Source organism: Zootoca vivipara, chromosome 2, assembly GCF_965207765.1.
Source record: "Zootoca vivipara chromosome 2, rZooViv2.hap1.1, whole genome shotgun sequence".
In the NCBI taxonomy this organism is placed as follows: domain Eukaryota; kingdom Metazoa; phylum Chordata; class Lepidosauria; order Squamata; family Lacertidae; genus Zootoca; species Zootoca vivipara.
Genome location: NC_142584.1, coordinates 29,479,846 through 29,498,609, shown reverse-complemented (window position 1 = coordinate 29,498,609; position 18,764 = coordinate 29,479,846). Strand labels below are relative to the sequence as shown.

Below are 18,764 nucleotides of genomic sequence, written 5' to 3'. Positions count from 1 at the left end.
CATCTTTAGACTCATTCCTATACAACAGGGGTTCCCATTTGCTCAAAGCCTGTAACAATTCTCCCATATAAGAATTTGCATTAGAAAAATAATAGAAGCTGTGCTTGATCCTTTGGGGAGAACACGGGATTATGTCATCTGCTTTCTGTTCTCTGTGACCTGAATAACACAATGGCTAAGAGCCAAACTGCACAACTACATGTTATGCAGGGGATTTTCCACTAATAATTCGTGTGTGTGTGTGTGTGTGTGTGTGTGTGTGTCTGGATCAGAACAGTGGCACTGGGCAAGAGTTTTACTTGAACCTCTCCCCTCACACCAGTTCCCCAAGATAATAAACCCCTTGTCCCTCAGGGGACTAGCACTGCTGCTCTGATCAAATTAACTCCTCCCTCCCAATCACAATGGCTCATCTTAGAAGTGAAAATCAATGTGCTGGAAGATTCATCACAGTTCTGAGTAAACTGAAGGCAGGCTCTCAGAGTGATAGCTTGGGAGTCTCCAAATGTCAGCCCCACCAACATTTATCTCATTTTGAGCAGCACTTACTCATAGGTTCCCTATAAATATTATTATAACAAATATTAAATGTCTGCAATTATGAGAAAATAGTGGTCTTGACCTGCCTTGTAGGGCTAAAGCTGCTTGAACAGGAACACACACACACACACACACCTGGATGTTATTATGAAAGGTTTGTGACTGATGGCTGGGCAAATGTGTGATTTGTTCATACTGGCTCTATTTTCCCAGGAGTCTGTAGAACCAAAGCCTGAAAGGAATTTCTGCTTAGAATTTCATAACCAGGCAGCCCACTAATCAGGATGAAGCCACGACATCTGACCCATCTATTCTTGTCAGATGCTGGTGAGATTTTGCCCACCCCCGTGGGGAGCGTTTCTGTAACTTGCCTTTAAGATGAACTCCCAGTAAACACGCATTTCAGAGCCAGACGGAGGGGGGGGCACGGGAACACACAGGGGGGAAAGATGCTCTTGGACACGGGTACAGAGGGTACACATTGGCTGAAGTTGCATTTGCGTGTAACGTGTTGCTGGCGGTTGCCTCACCATATACAGCCTCGGAAGTAAGTGTATTAGCGACGATGGCTGCTGCCCTGCTGCTAACAACGGGAATAAGGAGCACAGCGCGGAGGGGCTGGGGGAGCAGGCGAGAAAATGAGAGGCGTCTTACCAGCCATTGATCTCATTCTGGGCATTCACCTCCACCCCCTTGTCGAGCAGCGTCTGCACCTCCTCTAGGTCGCCTAGTGCAGCAGCTTCCCTGAGCCTCTCCTCCAGCTCCAGGTGGCTGCTCATCCTCTCTCTGCCCCCCTTCCCCACCGCTCTCCTGGAGGGCTGACCCAGAAGTGCCCCTTGCACACCCTTGCAGGGATCTCTCGCTCCGGGAGTGGGAGCTCCTGCCACCGCCGCCGCAGCTAGAGCAGCTCCTCCTTGCCCAGCTCCCTCTCGTCTGCGGGACTCTATTCTCAGTGACACACCAGGCAGAAGCCTCTGGTTCCTACGTGCCCAGGCAGAGCTGGGCCGGTCGAAAGGTGGGCTGGGGAAAGAGAGGGAAGAAATCCCTCCGGAGGTGTAAAGGGCCCTGTTCGCATCGCATCCGCAGGCGAGAGATTGAGAAGCGAGCAGGGAGGGCAGCCGCCTCTTAGAACGCTCGGATTAGTGATGCTGAGCCCCGTTGCCCTGGCAACGAAGGGATTCTGAGAGATGAGCAAGTCACTGAGGAGCCTCAGCGGCGGCCAGAGCCCAAATGCTTCTAACAGCAGCAACAAATTACAACACAGGGGTTTGAACAATGTGCAGGAGCTCCTTTTGAAGTGGCTTTCTAAGGTTGTTTATGAAGGCTTGTGCAGAACCTTGCCATAGCCAACTGATTTTAATTATCCTGTGTTGTTGGGTTTTGTTTTAAAGCACAATGAATGGGTAAAAAGGCATTTCTAAGGAAACCAATTCCTCACAAACCACTTGCTGAAAGCACGAGATGAACGTGACACATGCCAGGGACCTGGCTCCTTATTTACACGCTTGGAAGAGAGACCTTGGGCCACGGTTTGGACCACGATTCAGTGAGCCTTGCCATACTTAAGAACCGTAGATTTGTGGAGTTGGAAGGGACACCCCCCCACACACAAGGGTTATCTAGTCCAACCCCCTGCAATGCAGGAATCTTAAACAGACCATTCATTTAAATCAGATTTATACCCAACTGTATACATGCTTAAGACTGCATCCCTAAGGAGACTAAGTGTAAAAGGATTGTAGCTGTGCATTTCAACCCATAATACGTGTTTATGAGGAAGCAAGTCTCATTGTCTTATGGGAGTGCGTGTGCACAGGGATTACAGCTTTGGACAATAATATGAAGACGTCAGTGAATCTCTGGAAAAAAGGACACCCATTAACTTCAGTGAGTCCGAAAACATTCCATAATATACAACAATATAAAACAGCAGACATATAAAAGTCCACCAACCAAACACACACACACACACACACACAGAGGGTGTAGAAGACAATTACGAAGGTTTTTCACTCCAAACGACAATACAAAAATGGTTGAATGTTTCGGAAAATGTGAGCAGCAAAAAATAAAACAAAACCTGGAAGCTATCAGAAAGTGCATTATTGAATTGTTTTTAGTTAATTTGCCAATGGGAGGAAATGCTGACCAATTACATCTATGTCAAACCCTGTATTTCTCCACTGTTTTCTATGGACAGTTCTCCACTCTGGGGTCAAACAAAAAGTTCTAAAGGAATCAGAAGTTTGTCAAATTGTGTGAGCCTAGGCTATAGGCAAAAGCGGTTAAGGCATGGAAGGCCAATTGAGGTGGGGTGGGGAACAGAAGTGGGGATTTTCTCTCTGTTGTTCTCATTTGCGAATAACAGTTGACTCTTTTCTCTGCTCACACACAGAGAACGAGAATGATGCCATATTTATTTCTAGTTTATAAAATAAATCAACAAAATAAAGAGAGTTTAAAGGGAGGAATAGAAGGCTGGCTGAGAGCAGTTAAGACATGGAATGCTGGGAATGAAAGGAAAATGAGGGGACGGGGGAAGAGAGGGACATGGCCTGCTCACATCCATAACACCTTCTAGTTAGTTCCTGGAAGTGGGGATTAGGGTTGTGTGAGGATGTTTGACATGGAATTTTCTTTTTTTAAAACCTGCAATTTCTGTTCCAAATGGGAACACTTTACAAGAAAAGAAAGGAAACTTCTCTTTCCCACACTCCAGAGTCAGCCAGTCCCCACTACCACGACACAACTACTGTATATAGCAATAACATACCGGTACTCAGATTTGCGATGGGCCAGCCTCAAAACTGAACCTTCTATCTCTTTGGTAAGGTCCCTTTACAGGCTTGATGGGGTTCATCTGTCTGTGATTGGGAATGATTTGTGGCTGACCTCCGTATCAGTGGGGTTAAGGGACTGGTTACAGGTGTGAGCGGTTGGCGGCGAGCGCGGGCTCGTGTAGCGGATAGGCTCTGGTTCAAGTGATAGGGATGGGGGAATGCTCTCGCCATCCCTATGTGAAGGGTATTCTGTTAAAGGAATCCAGGGACTCAGTGGTTTGGTCAGCCCTGTGAAGGGGTTGTGCCCGTGCCTGAGTCCAGGGGGACATCTGGGTGGTGGACATAGCCTGTTCCTGGCTTTCCTCCTATCTGGGTGTTCACCTATGCTGGTGAACGGTGCAGGGAGCTAGTCGAACCAGAGCCTATGCAACCAGCCACTTGCTGTAATCAATAAATTGTGGCTAAATTCTGCCAAAAACCAAACCACAATTTGAGTCTTGTCTGAATTTATTTAAGGGAGAGGTTCAAAGGTCTGAACATGCAATATTCTTTCTGGATTAAACAGTGATGAAGTAGCCTTTCCCAGCACTTTGGAAGGAGCAATGAGACTTTTAGAATAAGCCTTCACGGGATAATAATAGCAAGATGCCGTCAATGTGCATGCAATCTCTGGAGGACAAGGTTCTCTTTGTGGTGCTAACATTGCTCTGTAATGTGCTACAAACAGTGGTGGTGCTGTAAAAATAACTGAAACAACAACAGAGTAGTGATGTTGTCATCCTAGGTGAGGTATGTGTGAAAAAAATGCTTGTTTTCTAAAGCTATATGAAGGGACTGCATATGTGCATGTCTCCCTCTCTCTCTCGAGCCACTAGAGGTCACAAGAGAACAATAAAAAAAAATTTCAAGCCACCCATCTTGCTATTTCACCAAAAGCTGCTTTTTTACACTATTTACATAAGTGTTTGGGGTGGGGGTGCACTCCTAAACAATTTATAAATGTATTATATGGCCTGTTGTAATATGATGGTGCAAACGTATCAGTTCAAATCCTGTTCAGTTATTTTAAGATATCAGACTGTTTAATATTAGAGGAGAGCAGTATTTTTAGTGGTTGATGATGAATTATTGAGATTCTTTCTTAAAGTTGCATCTTTCTTGTTTGTATCTTTCAAGTTTTGAATATAATTTTAAAAATAACTTACAATGCCATATATTTTAAATTTGTATTTATATCTTGTCAGGAGTCAAAATGTTGGTGTATGAATAGGGTTGCATTAGGCCTCCTCCTGTGACCTTACCTGCAACTTGACCTGAGACACTAACAATCAGAAGGTGGAACTTTCCCTGCCACCCATCTCTGTACCAGGAAAACACCTGGTGATAATAAAATGAAAGGTCCGTAAAAATGTGGCCAACTGTATATATTTGATATCATCCAGCAACAAAATGTTGATGAGGATTTCTAATTTTGCTTCCAGATCCATTTTGAAAACCTGAACGTAAAAAGTGCTCACCATTTTTATTTAAAGGATTTTTAAGTAAGGGACTCAAATTGTTGTTTTTTAATCCTAGGGGTGCTAGGTTTTTGCATTATGGATCTTTCTCCATCTCCACCAGCATATTTTGGGCCTTCATCACAGACTTGTGATCATTTGTGTGTTGTTGTTGTTTGTTGTTATTGTTTTCCATTTTAACTCTCATCTATGTTTATGCTGCTTTTAAATAAAAACAGACAGCAATTACTCCCAGAGTAACTATTCTGACCTGATAATATGTTCCCTTTCTGGCCCCTCTTGCATCTTGCCTACAATCACAGCTGTCTGAACTCTTTTTGTGCCTGAGCCACACATGCTCTCACATCACTCAAGCCGTATCATTTTGACAGGGGGATGGAGGCAGAATTGTCACTTCTCTGGGTATCTCCTTGACTGTACTTTTCCAATGTTTTTTTTCCTTTCCCCAAATCATTTGTCTGTGAACTCTTTACTTCCCTTTTTCCTTGGCAGATGACTTTCTTATTGGAGAATGCTGTCTATGAAAGCCTACTACATCTAGAGGCAGAATCTCTTCTCTGGTAACGGCTACCTTGAGCTAGACCATTTGCTTCCTCTAGCTCAGTATTGTCTGCACTGACCTGCAGCGTATCTTCTGGGTGTCAGAGAGGAATCAATTTCCAGCCCTGCCTGGAGAAGATGGCAACTGAACCTTCGACATGCACAGCTAAGGCTCTTCTCGCCCACCTGTCATCAAATGAGTCACTAAAATATACAGGTGTGACCCCCGCCCCGCCCCCCCGGCAATACACATATTCTCTGAAGGAGCACAATACCTTTGAGGTTCACTTTCAGCACTGTTAATTACAGTTTTTTTTCCCTTAGGCAGTACAATTTTCCCGCTCACATAAGTCAGTGTGGGAGAGGATTAGTGGAGTGTTTATTTGACTTCAGGCGGCTGCCTGCTACTCCTGTGCTACTCTCTCCTGAGCCTTGATCCTCTAAATGACCCAATATTCCTAAAAACCAGAACTCACAGTACATTCCACAAGTAAGTGTGCCGTATCACGAGATGTTTGTTTCTTCTTTTGTGAGCCTCTTCCCTCCCGCCTCCATCTCTCCCTCCCCCCCAGTCAGTATTCAGTTAAGCTCTCAGCCTTATTCTCTAAAGTATTTGCTCCTTACACAGCTCTTTTTTCTAAATGCAATTTATCCATGTGTGCGCTAAACAAACATTGCATCTGCCTTTAATGTGGAATTCAATTTGCCAACCTCCGTCAATCTAAGCTAAAGTCATCAACAGTTCAAAATGCTCTTTCTAGGCATTATCGGCTGCTACGTCACACACCAAAATGAATATTTACTGGCACGATTATTAAGCTAACAAAAAATTACTGGACCTCAAACATTTGGGATTGTCATTATTATTATATAACACCTCAAAAGCTAGGTGGTATAGAAAATGATTTTTTAAAAATAAGTAATAGATTCCCAGTTGCGTAGATGTTTCCTCCGCCTGTGTGATATGGATGCTTGAGGGTTGTTTGTTGAACAGCCAAGGGAAGCTGCAATGTGACCAGAAGATTATAAGAAAGGCAATGTAGAATAGTGGTTAGAGTGTTGTACTTGACCAAGGTGGACCGGTTTCACTTTCCCAGTAAGCCATGAAGCTCACTAGCTGTCATCAGGTCAGTTTCCTAAACTATTTCACAAGGTGGTTGTGAGAATAAAGAGAGGACTACATACATTGACCAGAACTTCTTGGAGGACGGACAAAACAAAAATCTCAAAGATTGCACCATAGCAAATAACATGTAACTCTTTCCCCCTAGAATCTGCTTTCTTTTTGCCCTAATGGAGGAAAAAATATGGATATATCCATATTTGAAGGGCAAAGGCAGAGTTTGGAGGGATTTTAACAAGGAAAAAGAAAAATCTCAAGTAAGAGTTAAGCCACGCTCTCCTCCCAATGATCTTTTGCTCCTGATTGCAGCTTACTGCAGCTGCTTTGGGTAAAACAACAACAACGAAAACCTCAGGGAGAACATTTATGTGACTGAGCATCCAGTTTGACCCCAAGACTAAAGAAAGAGGAAGACCGGCTGACAATAGAGCACACCAAAAAAAGAGAAAATAACAGTTAAAATGTGATGATGCAAAGCCCTTACTGTTAAAAAAACAAACTTATTGGAAAGGAAATGTCCCTTGCGCCTGTTGTTATAGCAAATGCACTATCCCAAATCGCTGCCTGTTGACATGATTATGTCAGAATTGGAGGCGTGAGCATGCGAAATGATCAGGAGGGGCCCGTTCCCAAATAAAGAAAACAGACATGGATTGCTTCCACACTAGAGCCCTTTAGTGCTGCCAAGGCATTGCTTTCCCACAATTAGCTGGAAGCAGAAATAAAACGAAGGTCTTATGCAAGCAATATAGGGTTATTATCCCCTCCCCATAGCCATGATTCTCCTATAACGTAAGCTACACTAATTACAAAAGTCATGCCTATAATTAAAGGGTTTGGCTGGCTAGGTGCTCTCTGGTTCTGTATGCCCCAACCCCCTTCCCCCCTCTCCCATTAGTAGGCCCCCTGATATCATTTAAAATAAAATGTGTATCCTGCTTTTCTGTCTGCGAACAAACACCGAAAACAGCTTGCAATACACCATTAAAAACAAATCAACCAAAAACTAGAAGGCTATAAAAGGAGACAGGAACAGCAGCTCAGTCTTCACTATAAATTCCAGGACGTAAACCCCCCACAGGCCAAATGCCTGTTGAAATAAGCAGATCTTCATGGGTTGGGAAGGGGGGGGGTGAAAAACCATCAAGAAGTGACTAAGAGAGAGCCATAACATTAGTGTGGTCACAAAGAAGGTACTCTCTCATGTCCCCTCCAGCTACACTTCCAAGGCACCATACACATAATGCGTGGCGGGAGCTTATGTGGCTTGTGGGCTTTGTGGTCAGCGCAGACTCCTAGAGGTAAAAGCACAACTCACTTCCTCTGTGTGAGAAACACAAGCAGCTGCCACATGTGGAGGAAAGGAAAGTGGTTAAGGTCGGAGCCATCAGAGTTTCCTTATTATGCTGTAAGGGAAAGCAGGAGGGAATCACTCTGTGGTGGTCATGAGTGTTTTGAGTGTGCTGACACCTTGGGGGAGCAACAAAAGGTGTTGAGAAGTCCTAGTTTGAACTATGGGCTCCCCTTCTCTGGCAAGGCAACATGGCAAACATTTCTCCTTCCAGCAGAGGAGCTGAGATTGCTGGCGGGTGTTTGTGTCTAGAGTTCTGCAGAAGAGTGTGTGAAAGGATTTGAGGAGAAGATGTGCTATTCGTATGCCCTTCTGATTTTGTTTTTGGCCCGACTAAGTGCAAAGTGCTCAATTTCCACAAAGAGTGCCCTTTCGCCAAGCTTCCTATGTGTACATATACTCACAATTCTGCATGTGGGCGAGTGACATAGCCCACTGGCATGCATCTTAATATGTGAATTGGACTTCGCTGCTTCAGATGCTATACTGTGATTGACTCTGTGGTTCACGTTTGCGGTGGCAGGAGCTGTCTGGGGCTCCCCATGAGTGCTTTGATGTACAATATCTCATTTGCTGGTAGAACACTGTGCTATTACTCAGGCCAGAAAACACCTCCATCCTCCTTCCTCTTTGCCCTGGTGGTGTCCCACTGGTAGAGGGACTGCACTTTGGTACATTTTGCAAGTGCTATGCTAGCACAAATTCACTGCTACACAACGTAAGTTCTCCTTCTGCCAGAACAGTTGAATCAAGCAGTAGTGACTCTCATCCAAGCAGGCATAAGGCAAGGAAAACCTGATTGCCATTTGTTCCAATTCAGCAGCAAAGAATCATAGAATTGTGGAGTTGGGAGGGATCCCAAGGGTCATTTGGTCCAACCCCCTGCAAGGCAGGAATCTCAACTAAAGCATCCAAGACAGATGGCCATCCAACCTCTTAAGAACCTCCAAGGAAGGAGAGTCCACAACCTCCAGAGGAAGAGTGGGTTTTCTCTGAGGAAAAGCAGCATGGTGGGACAGCACTTGCGGTGTGGGCATGCCTGCATGGGAAACCATCAAGGCTTTATGTGGTCACTGTATGCATGACCATTTAGCTCTGCAGAAATAGTGTAAAAGGTAAAGGGACCCCTGACCATTAGGTCCAGTTGTGACCGACTCTGGGGTCGCGGCGCTCATCTCACGTTATTGGCCGAGGGAGCCGGCGTACAGCTTCCAGGTCATGTGGCCAGCATGACAAAGCCGCTTCTGGCGAACCAGAGTAGCACACAGAAACGCCATTTACCTTCCCGCTGTAGCAGTACCTATTTATCTACTTGCACTTTGTGCTTTCGAACTGCTAGGTTGGCAGGAGCTGGGACTGAGCAACGGGAGCTCACCCCGTCGCAGGGATTCGAACCACCAACCTTCTGATCGGCAAGCCCTAGGCTCTGTGGTTTAACCCACAGCGCCACCCGCTTACCCGCAGAAATAGTGTAGAGGCTGGGTCAATGTATATATGGCCGAGGACAAACACTTATGCTACCATGGATCACACAGAGTGCTTTACCCTGATGAAGACTAGCCCGGGCCCAAAATAGGTCCTGCTTGTGGTTGCCCCATGATCAATAAAACCTTGTGTAATCACCAACTGTGTAGCAGATATGCAGCAGTGTGACAAAAGGGATGCAAGCCGATGTAGTCAATTGGCCTGTGCAAGTCAGAAGCCAGTAGCTGTCATAGTTCACCATCTAGTCTTTATTGTAATGCATTTGCTGCGCGGACCAGGAATTAGACTGCAACACTGGATACCTGCCAAAATTTGGATTTACCAGCCAGACCAGTGAAATAATATACTTTTGGCAACTTTATGGTCACAGCCTTTGTCATGCTTTGCCCTAGTCACAGTAAGATCAAAAGAGTCATGGGTGGGAGCAAGAAGAAAAATAAATAAGCCAATGAACAGAGCAAAGAAAAGCAAACTGTTTATGAATATATATTACTGTATTGGGAGTTCATAGGATAGGATTAGGAGAAACGGCACCTCTACCTGCCTGTCACTTGCAAATTCTTATAACTGCTTAGAAGCTTACTGGAGGTCAGCACCAAACACCCAAACAGACTAATCTGCATTATAGACACTTAATGAAAGTCACAAGGTTTTACATAATATATATTGGCGGCACAAGAAATGTTTGTTAGAGTAATTTGTCATCAGGATTAGATTTGTGAAAGCGCCCATTGTTTGTTAACCTGTTTGGTGATATATTTTTGTTTTTTTGTCCAACCCTTAGTATACCCAAGATTCTCCAAATAAATTACAATGGGGAACATGGAAACCAAGTATTTGATGACTGGCACCAACATCACCCAACACTAGCATATGGAGGAAAAAAATTACTGTTGTGATAATGTCATTGTAATAAATCTACACAGTGCTTTTGGGGGGGGGGAGTATGCATTAGTACAGAGTACTATACCGATACCTCTCTTTTTTCTGCCCATGGCAGTAATTTTGTGCTTGCAGCCACAGTACTTTCATCAAGACATGAGTATCAGCGCCTCATTTCTTACCAAGAAAGAAAGAAAAAGCCCTTGATGTATATCAGATAATTTAAAGTTGAGTTATACAGAACGCACATGCAGGCCTTAGAGTGAGATGAAAATTGTTTTTAAAATTGTGGAGCTTCTCATGACAACATGTTCCTTTGTAATAAAATATATCCAAGGATAATGGTAATGGGTGTGATTCATACAGCCTACACAGTACAAATAAAGCCTGTTTTGCCACCCCCACCCCAATGGCTCTAAGGAGCTGGCAGAGATAGCAAAATCTATAGTCAGGCTTCCACAGGCATAGGCATGCCTGTAATCTGCAGGCACCAAGGCCTAGACGTCTCTAAGAAGACCTAGCGAAATCCAGCTCAATGGGGAACTGTTCCAGATCTAGATAGAGCATGCTATTGAATTCTTATTGAATTCTGCAATGGGTTAAGCCAAACAGATCCCAAAATCCACCACAGAACTCTGGAGACTTCCAGGAATTTGGTGGCCAGCCCAAGCAAGTTAGTAGGTGTCAGGGGGCCTTCCTACAGGGAACCTCCCCCCCCCCATCCTGTTGACCAGCTCTTCGCCCAGTGAAAGCAGCAGCAGTGGGTCAAGTGGGGGGAATGAGGAAGTTAGTGGTACGGAGGTGGCAAGGCTCAGAGCCTTTGCGTCGCCTTGACCAAGAGGTGGAGGGGAACAGGCAGCCCCTTCCAGCACCCGAATTACACATTGGTGAGCTTACCTCTGCAACTACAAAAGTTAGAAAGTTAATTAATTAAAGGAACATAGAATATTGGACAAGTCTAGTTCCACACACGAGATCAGGGCTACCACACATTGTTTTAGGGTTTCCATGCTTTACACAAGTCTGAATGTTTCACCTGCCCCTTCTCAAGAACCAGACTGCTCCTGGTCTTTGCTATAGGCAACTAAAATTTGATAGCAGTCACATTTTTTTTGCTCTTGGCTAGGAGGTAAGCCTACCATGGCACTAGCTGATAGCTCCCATGCTGACCCAAGCTACCTCATTTCTCCCCAGCTAGACAGGATTAACTTTGACACAAGTAATGCATGGCCTTCTTCCCCTCTCATTCTGTAAATATGTAACAGCATCCATTACACTACTGGAACCAATTATTCACTGCTCAGCAGAACCACACATCCCGCAGTTTGAATGTGTAGTCTACCTGCCTCTTACAGTTCAGAAAGAATGAGCCTAGTATTAATGAACCACCGTCCAGCTGGCAAGGACTTCCTTGCCAGGTTATTTTAGCAGACAATGAGAAAACAAACGGTGATTACTTGTAAGGTCTGTTCTCTAAAGATAAAGCTATGCAAGCAGAGACAATCTGCTGGAGCATAAATTATACTGCTAGGAACCGTCTGGCCCTACTAGAATATTACTGCTTCCCATCAAACAATGTGAGTGTGTTCAGGAAGTTCATAACATTATAATAAGTTCTCTGGCATTACAGATTTCCCCACACCACCACCCCTGCCCTGAAAAATAGAAAAAGGTTAACAGAGGACCCTGACGTCTCCCTATAGTATCTACATTGAGTGAAAATCCTTAGGTAGGTGAGCAATGACAAATTTATGGCCTGTGGGGCCCTAGTTTGGAAGGACCCTATTCATTCACCTAAATAAAGAAGACTATGTCAAAATTAGTTTCCCACTCCCATCATCCTCCAAAAACCCAAAGGGGTAGCAACTGTCCTATCTCTTCTCTTTCCTCCAACTTTGTCCCGCAATGGTTGCCCAAGCAAAACCTTCCCGCTAGAAATGAGGGGAGCAGTTAACATCCTAACCAACTGGAGTTGGAAGCGGGTGACCCTTTCAAACTCAAGCAAGTTCTCTGTGCTGCAGATTTGGAAGAATCATAGGATCATAGAGTTGGAAGGGACCCTAAGGTTCATCTAGTCCAATCCCCTGAAATGCAAGAATAAGCATTAAACTCACCCCTCTGTTTGTGTTGGGTTGGCAACCAATGGCTTAAAAGTTTGCCTAGATGTTATGCTTCCTAAATTTCATTCTAGAAGGACTAGAGACACCCTTTTTTAAAAAATGGAAAGCTCAAAGTCTGGCACCTTTGTTCAGTGGCACCAATAAAAGTGTCCCTAGATGCTGGGTTGGTGACACCCTCCGTGCATGGTCCAGTACTCACTTCAAACGGGGAGTAGGAGAAATTAAGAGTGGATACTTTTTGATTCAGAAGTTTTGACCAACATCTGTATAATCTGCTTGTACACAGATGTTTTCCTTTAAAAAAAAAGTTTGCATAACTATGATCCAAGGAGCCAGAGACTTTGCCATTCAACAGCAGCAGCAGCAGTCTGCCTGATATATCATTTGTTTGGGATTCATTCACACATTGCTTTGCACTGAGAAAATAAGGGGTGGGTGTGACCTTGCCTGCCTCTGTCCTCATGCCAGGGACATTCATGATGTAATGAATATATATCACTCTGGTGCAAGGCAACAGGAACAGGTGCAGATTCCTTCTCCTAAGCTAGGGAACTTTTAGATCAAGTTACCTCCAGCAAAAGGACTGGGGGCATTATTAGCAAATGTTTTATCTCTGAACCAATCATACGGTAAGATGATGGACAGAAAAGAAAGTAATTGTGGTTCGCAGCTGTATAAGTAAGACAATCACTCAAAGTCACCAGTGAAGAGGTTTAGAAAGATGACATATTGTGACGTAGAGGGGCAAATAAAACCAGTTAATATCACATATGGCAACGTGCTAGGTTATACGTGCAATGTAAGCTAAACTATTCTGGCTGCCCAATCACACACATGATAGGTAAACATAGCTACGAGTTCTGTGTTGAGAACAAATTCTGCAAGGCACATTACAAACAAAAAACACGTGCAACCCTTTTTTATTACACTTTCTTTTTTTTTTTAAACATAATTTTTATTGATTTTACAAATTACAAAAGATGGTACATACATATACACCTTTTCCACCTTCTTCCCACCCCCCTCCATGGGTCCTCCCCTGCCACAGAAGTATCCCACGCAGGTGAACAGTCAGAAGTGGTCCATTTTATGATTGGGTTTCTGTCCTCCTCCCCCTCCCCTGCCCCCGAAGCCCCCCCCTGCCACCAGGGAGCTCCAGTGAACCAGGGCAGTACGCAGGAGTTCATCCATCCAACCATCTATTGTCATACCAAAAAAAAAAGAAAATACAAAAAGAGAAAAAGAGAAAAAAGAGAAGAAAAAAAAGACAAAAAGGAAAAAAGACAAAAAAAAATTCATCATAATTGTTAAATTCATAATTGTTAAACCATATTTTGTGGGCTTCCCCACCCTCCCCCCTTCCCCGCTTTTCCTCCCTTATTTATCATCTTCAACAGTTTCATAGTTCATATTTTATAACATACACCTTTATATCTTGTACCACTTTTAAACTAACTATTATCATTTTCGCCTATTGTCCAATCACTGAGAAATCAAACTCCCATTTTTTCTTCCCGTGCCTAATTTTTACCCCTCTATAGGCCTCCATATTTTCACCTTTTTCCAGAATCAATTCACTTTTTAAACCTATAATTATTCCCAAACTAACCTTACACCCCCCCGAGTACTGGCTCCACCCCACCAATCCAGCAAGTTCCATAGTCAGCAGTCCAGTTATAGTCCTATTAACCCATCCTTACAATCACAACTTCACTTTCCCTTCACCCCACCCCCTGTTTACAGTCTTTTGCCATCCAGGCCTCCATATCAGACCCCTGAGCTTCTTCTCTTCTCTGCTTAATTTTTCCTTCTTCCCTGTGGTCATTCTGGAGTTCCAGTAAGTCCAATCGTGCCCCCCTCGAAGGGGAGGCACTCCATCCAACTTTTTGTAGAGTAAAATCATCATTTTTTTCGTGATGGGCTTCATTTTGTGTTAAGTCATCACAGTCCTCATCATTGTCATTCTCACATTCGTCTTCTTCAGTTTCAGAAGCTTCATCTTCTAAGAAATCATATTCTGCCATCATCATCTGGAATTGTTGCTGTAACACTTGCCGTTGTGTCTCCTCTTGACATAGTTCTATTCTTGCTTCCCACATTAAGGTCAAAACAGTCCGCTGAAACTCAGGCGGGTACCTTTTTGTTGACATAGTTCAGTCCTGTCAAGGTCAAAACTTGTCACATGGGGTGGAATATAATCGCAGTCTATTTTCTCGACTCCATTTTAACAAGCTGGCTGCATTCTTAAAAATAAAGTTCGAACTCACATTTCAAAAGTATATAAACCAAAAAAGAATTTCCAAAAAGTCCAGAGATAAAGATAGAAATAGAATTTAACTATAGATCCTGATCAACTCACTGGATTGTCTGGGCTGCCGGCTCCCGAGGAACAGAAAGGTCTTTCTTAGTCTTAACTTCTTTCTGCAGGGCAATCACAACCACAGTCTCTCTCCCCTTTTACCCTGCATTTAGGGGAGATTCTCTTTGATGCCTTTGAGGAATCCTTTTAAGTTGAAATCTTCTGTTTACGGCTTCGGGTTTCTGTTTACTGTCTCTTATGTTACCGTAGGGGGGGGTGGCTTCCTCTTTTCCCCTCTCTCCCAGGTCCAAATTGTTGCCTTAATTTACATTCCAAAGAATCCAAATTACTCACAGTCTATTCATTTGCTGAATGTTCTTTGAAGAATTGGCCACCTCCACTTCCCAGACTCGCAGCTTCGCACTCTCAGAGCAGCAATGTCAGCCTGTCCGCCGCGGTTCACCTCCTCGCTCTCGGGGGCTTAAACAAAGCCGATCCGGGGAGGAGAGAGCCCGCTTTTGGCGCCGCCAGGCAAAATCTGTCCCCAAAAAGCTCGATTTGGGGCTTTTAAGGAGGTTTCGCTTCGCTGGAACGATTCCCTCCACCTCTGAAGCGCCGAGGTCCGCTCCGCTGTGCGGACCCCCGTCTGAGCAAGATGGCGTGGTCAACCGGAAGCCTTTTTTATTACACTTTCTATTTTGTCGGAATTCAAACTATCTTAGAAAGGACTTGGCTTGTAAGTAGAGAAGAATTTGTGGATTTGGTCAGGAGAAAAGAGATTGGGGTACTGTGAGACTAGTGAATGACACAGCGACATAGCTTACTTTAAATTTCTAAGTCTCCAGCATATACCACCCAGATGCCTTAAATTCTTCTTCACAACCATGTGGACCAGAAGCTTCTCATTTAAAAAAGGCAGATCATAGCGTAATCCTATATTTGTCTACTTAGAAGTAAGCCCCACTGAGTTCAAGGGGACTTACTCTGACATAAGTGAGCAGAGGATTGTAGCCTAAGTTTAGCTAAATGAATTCATCTCCCAAATCCTCAGCACATTCTTCTTGTAGACACATGCAGTATGAACAGCTGTTTCTCAGTTCTCCCTTAACTCCATCTCTGTTTGTACAGGATCTGATTCTATAGCCATTTCTCAATCTCAGCAGGTTAACTGGGCCCTGCTGTAGTATGTGCAATGATGATATACTTGTCTCTAATTCCACAGTATAATTCACCAGTCACATTCTACCACAACTCCTCTCGGAGACCGTTTTACGCTATAAAGCATCTTTGTTTAGTCAACTGAAACACCAATACATGTGACTTTGTTGTTAGCAGAGCTGTAAGAATTTTAAGAGCTGCCTGGGAATGTGTCATACTGAGCTGCTTTTTTTTTAAAGTAAGCTTTCACAGGATGTAGTAGATATCTGTGCCAAAAGCTAATGAATAAAATATTTGGATTACAACAATGTTTTTCTACATGCGTTTTCTGGGCTTGTAATCTTTCTGAAAGAAGAAAGCAACCTAAAATATTGTCTGATGTCTACTTGTAAAAGTGAGAGGGTTCCTCTTTTTCTTCTTTAACTATATGCATTAAATTTACAGTTTGTTGGAGGTGAGCAGAAAAAAAGCAGAAAATGTTAAAATTCATTAGAAAGAATGAGTGATGCAAAGCGTTGCATTGATTAGTAGTTTATTCCAAATCTCTTCATAGAGGGACTCAGACGGTTTAATTGTTTTAATGGCTTGAAGTCTTTTTGAAGAAAGGCAAGAGAAAAAATGTTTTAAATGAATGAATGAATGAACGATAGGACTAACGAAATGCCCATTGGTATGTTGGGTTGGTTTAAGTCAGGCATCTCCAAACTTCGGCCCTCCAGATGTTTGGGACTACAATTCCCATCATCCTTGACCACTAGTCCTCTTAGCTAGGGATCATGGGAGTTGTAGGCCAAAACATCTGGAGGGCCGCAGTTTGGGGATGCCTGGTTTAAGTGCAGGAGGACATGTATACTGCAGGATTCTGCAGAGTATGCACATTGCATCTCTGAGCCCAAAGACAAGCAACACCTCCGCAAAGACCCTACTGGAGGAGACTGAGCAACCCAGTGGAAGGGTCACAGGAGGGGGGGGTTGTTGTTGCTTTGTCCCCACTGCAACATTATCCACAAATTAGTTAATGGCAGCCATCTGGGGGGGGGGAGTAAAGGAAAACTAGGTGGATGAAGGCAAGGTTTACTTTTCACTCTATGTGGATTGCTCTTTAAACAAAACCTGGAGTCTGTAAGAGTCTTCGTCAAAACAGCCAATGACTTCTTTTGTAAGTTTCTCCTTGGGGCAGGTCTTTTAACTTTCCTGTATGGACACTCAACAAACACAGGCCAGACGATCGATCCTCACTCATTGTCAAACACAGCCATGTCTTCAACCTGTGCAGCGGGCTAAGGGATCTCTCAGTTGTGCATGTTGTAACTGGGAGGGAAAGTGCTGCAAGGATGGTCGTTTTGTGGCTCACGTTGCATACGTCACACAGCGAAGAGTGTTTGTCTTTTTGCCCACGACTCATACTGAGTAACAGATGCATCCCTCGAGTTTTCAGATGTGTAAAGTTCCTCAGTGGAATTGGCATGGGTTTGAAAATCTTCTTCCATGTGGCATCATATATCTGAGGCGAGTGTAGTTTCAGCAAACTTTACACAGGTTGGTTTTCATTGCTGAAAGGAGTCCTTGGTGAGGTAATAAACAAATACAGGCAGGAAAGGTAGTGGACTGCTGGTAGAAGTCTTCTGTAGATTAGTTGGGATGGCTGCCGCTGTGTTTCTGCCGTGTGACTTGTCTAGGGACGCAGGTGGCGCTGTGGTCTAAACAACTGAGCCTTTTGGGCTTGCCGATCAGAAGGTTGATGGTTTGAGTCCCCGTAGTGGAGTGAGCTCCTGTTGCTCTGTCCCAGCTTCTGCCAACCTAGCAGTTCGAAAGCATACCACTGCAAGTAGATAAATAGGTACTGCTGCAGTGGGAAGGTAAACGGCATTTCTGTGTGCTCTGGCTTCCGTCCCGTTGTGCCAGAAGCGGTTTGGTCATACTGGCCACATGACCTGGAAAGCTGTCTGTGGACAAATGCTGGCACCCTCAGCCTGAACTGAGATGATCGCCGCAACCCCATAGTCGCCTTTGACTGGACTTAACCATCCAGGGATCCTTTACCTTTTTACCTATGACTTGTCTAGGTGCTGTAAGCTCTACATCCAATTCATCTGCCAGCCTCTTGCTAACTTCACAGACTGCTAGAGCTTGGGTGACTGGCTCTAGCAATGAGGAATATTTGCTTGTGATCACAGGACAAACAAAAAATTACTCCTGTAAGGCACACAACAACCGTTACGAAAGTTGTCTTAGTATTGCTTGATACCGCTAACTGCTTGAGTTGAGAGACAATACTTGTGTTAATTTTCTGCAAACACACCCTGTGTTTTTCACATAGCATTGGTATGTTGAACATTTGATGTTGTATTAGAATGCTCTTGCAGAAATATATATATATATATATATATATATATATATATATATATATATATATATATATAATGGCTTCAATTGTGCAAACTGTATTACATACAGTACTTACACTGTTCAGATCATTTACAGCGAGATTGAATCCATGGGATGAGTCGTGAACAAAGGCTGCCTGAGGATACTGGTGCAAACTTTGATAATATATGTGCCATGGCTGGAAATTAACATTCCATAATGACATACAGTTCCTTTCAAAGCAGCACAATATGCTAACCAAGAAGAATATTTAGAAAGCTATGAACAGAAAAATGCTGTGTACCCCATAGTATCATGCACAAAGCCTTAAATCTCTGTAGGGTACCAGCATTTGTGTAAGCAGCTCAAATGTTACGACTTTTGGTTTTCAACATGTACCCTGTTTCCCCTTTTTTAATACATAGTCATAAAGTAAGCCATGGCAGGGTTTTTAAGGATTTGAGAAATATAAGACATACCCCGAAAATAAGCCATACTTCTGCGCCGCGGAAACCAACCCCCACAGGCACCTCCACTCACAGAGTCACTCCATGCGGCCGGCACTGCAGGAGCGCAATCAGCTGTGAAGCGGCGCTCCAAGA

At 43.9% G+C, this 18,764-nt stretch overlaps 1 protein-coding gene and 1 long non-coding RNA gene across 4 annotated transcripts in view; one reads left to right on the top strand and one right to left on the bottom strand.

The window, feature by feature from the left end:
- The window catches only part of ANKRD40CL (ANKRD40 C-terminal like), a 69,270-nt gene that overhangs the window by 9,916 nt on the left and 40,590 nt on the right, over positions 1-18,764 (bottom strand). For 2 of the 3 annotated variants that reach the window (XR_015948403.1, XM_088663065.1), the window contains exon 1: positions 1,195-2,500. The exons of the other annotated variant lie outside the window; for it this stretch is intronic. Coding sequence is in view for 1 of the 2 variants with exons in the window: in XM_088663065.1 (XP_088519191.1) it covers positions 1,195-1,319 (125 nt within the window). In the remaining variant the exon portion in view is untranslated. Of the gene's footprint in view, positions 1-1,194; positions 2,501-18,764 lie in introns of those variants that run through there. 3 annotated transcript variants of the gene reach the window in all.
- On the top strand, positions 2,597-10,564 carry LOC118079781 (uncharacterized). The gene is made up of 4 exons (XR_004691889.3): positions 2,597-4,718; positions 5,330-5,594; positions 5,702-5,867; positions 10,121-10,564. It is a non-coding gene; the product is annotated as an uncharacterized LOC118079781 (long non-coding RNA).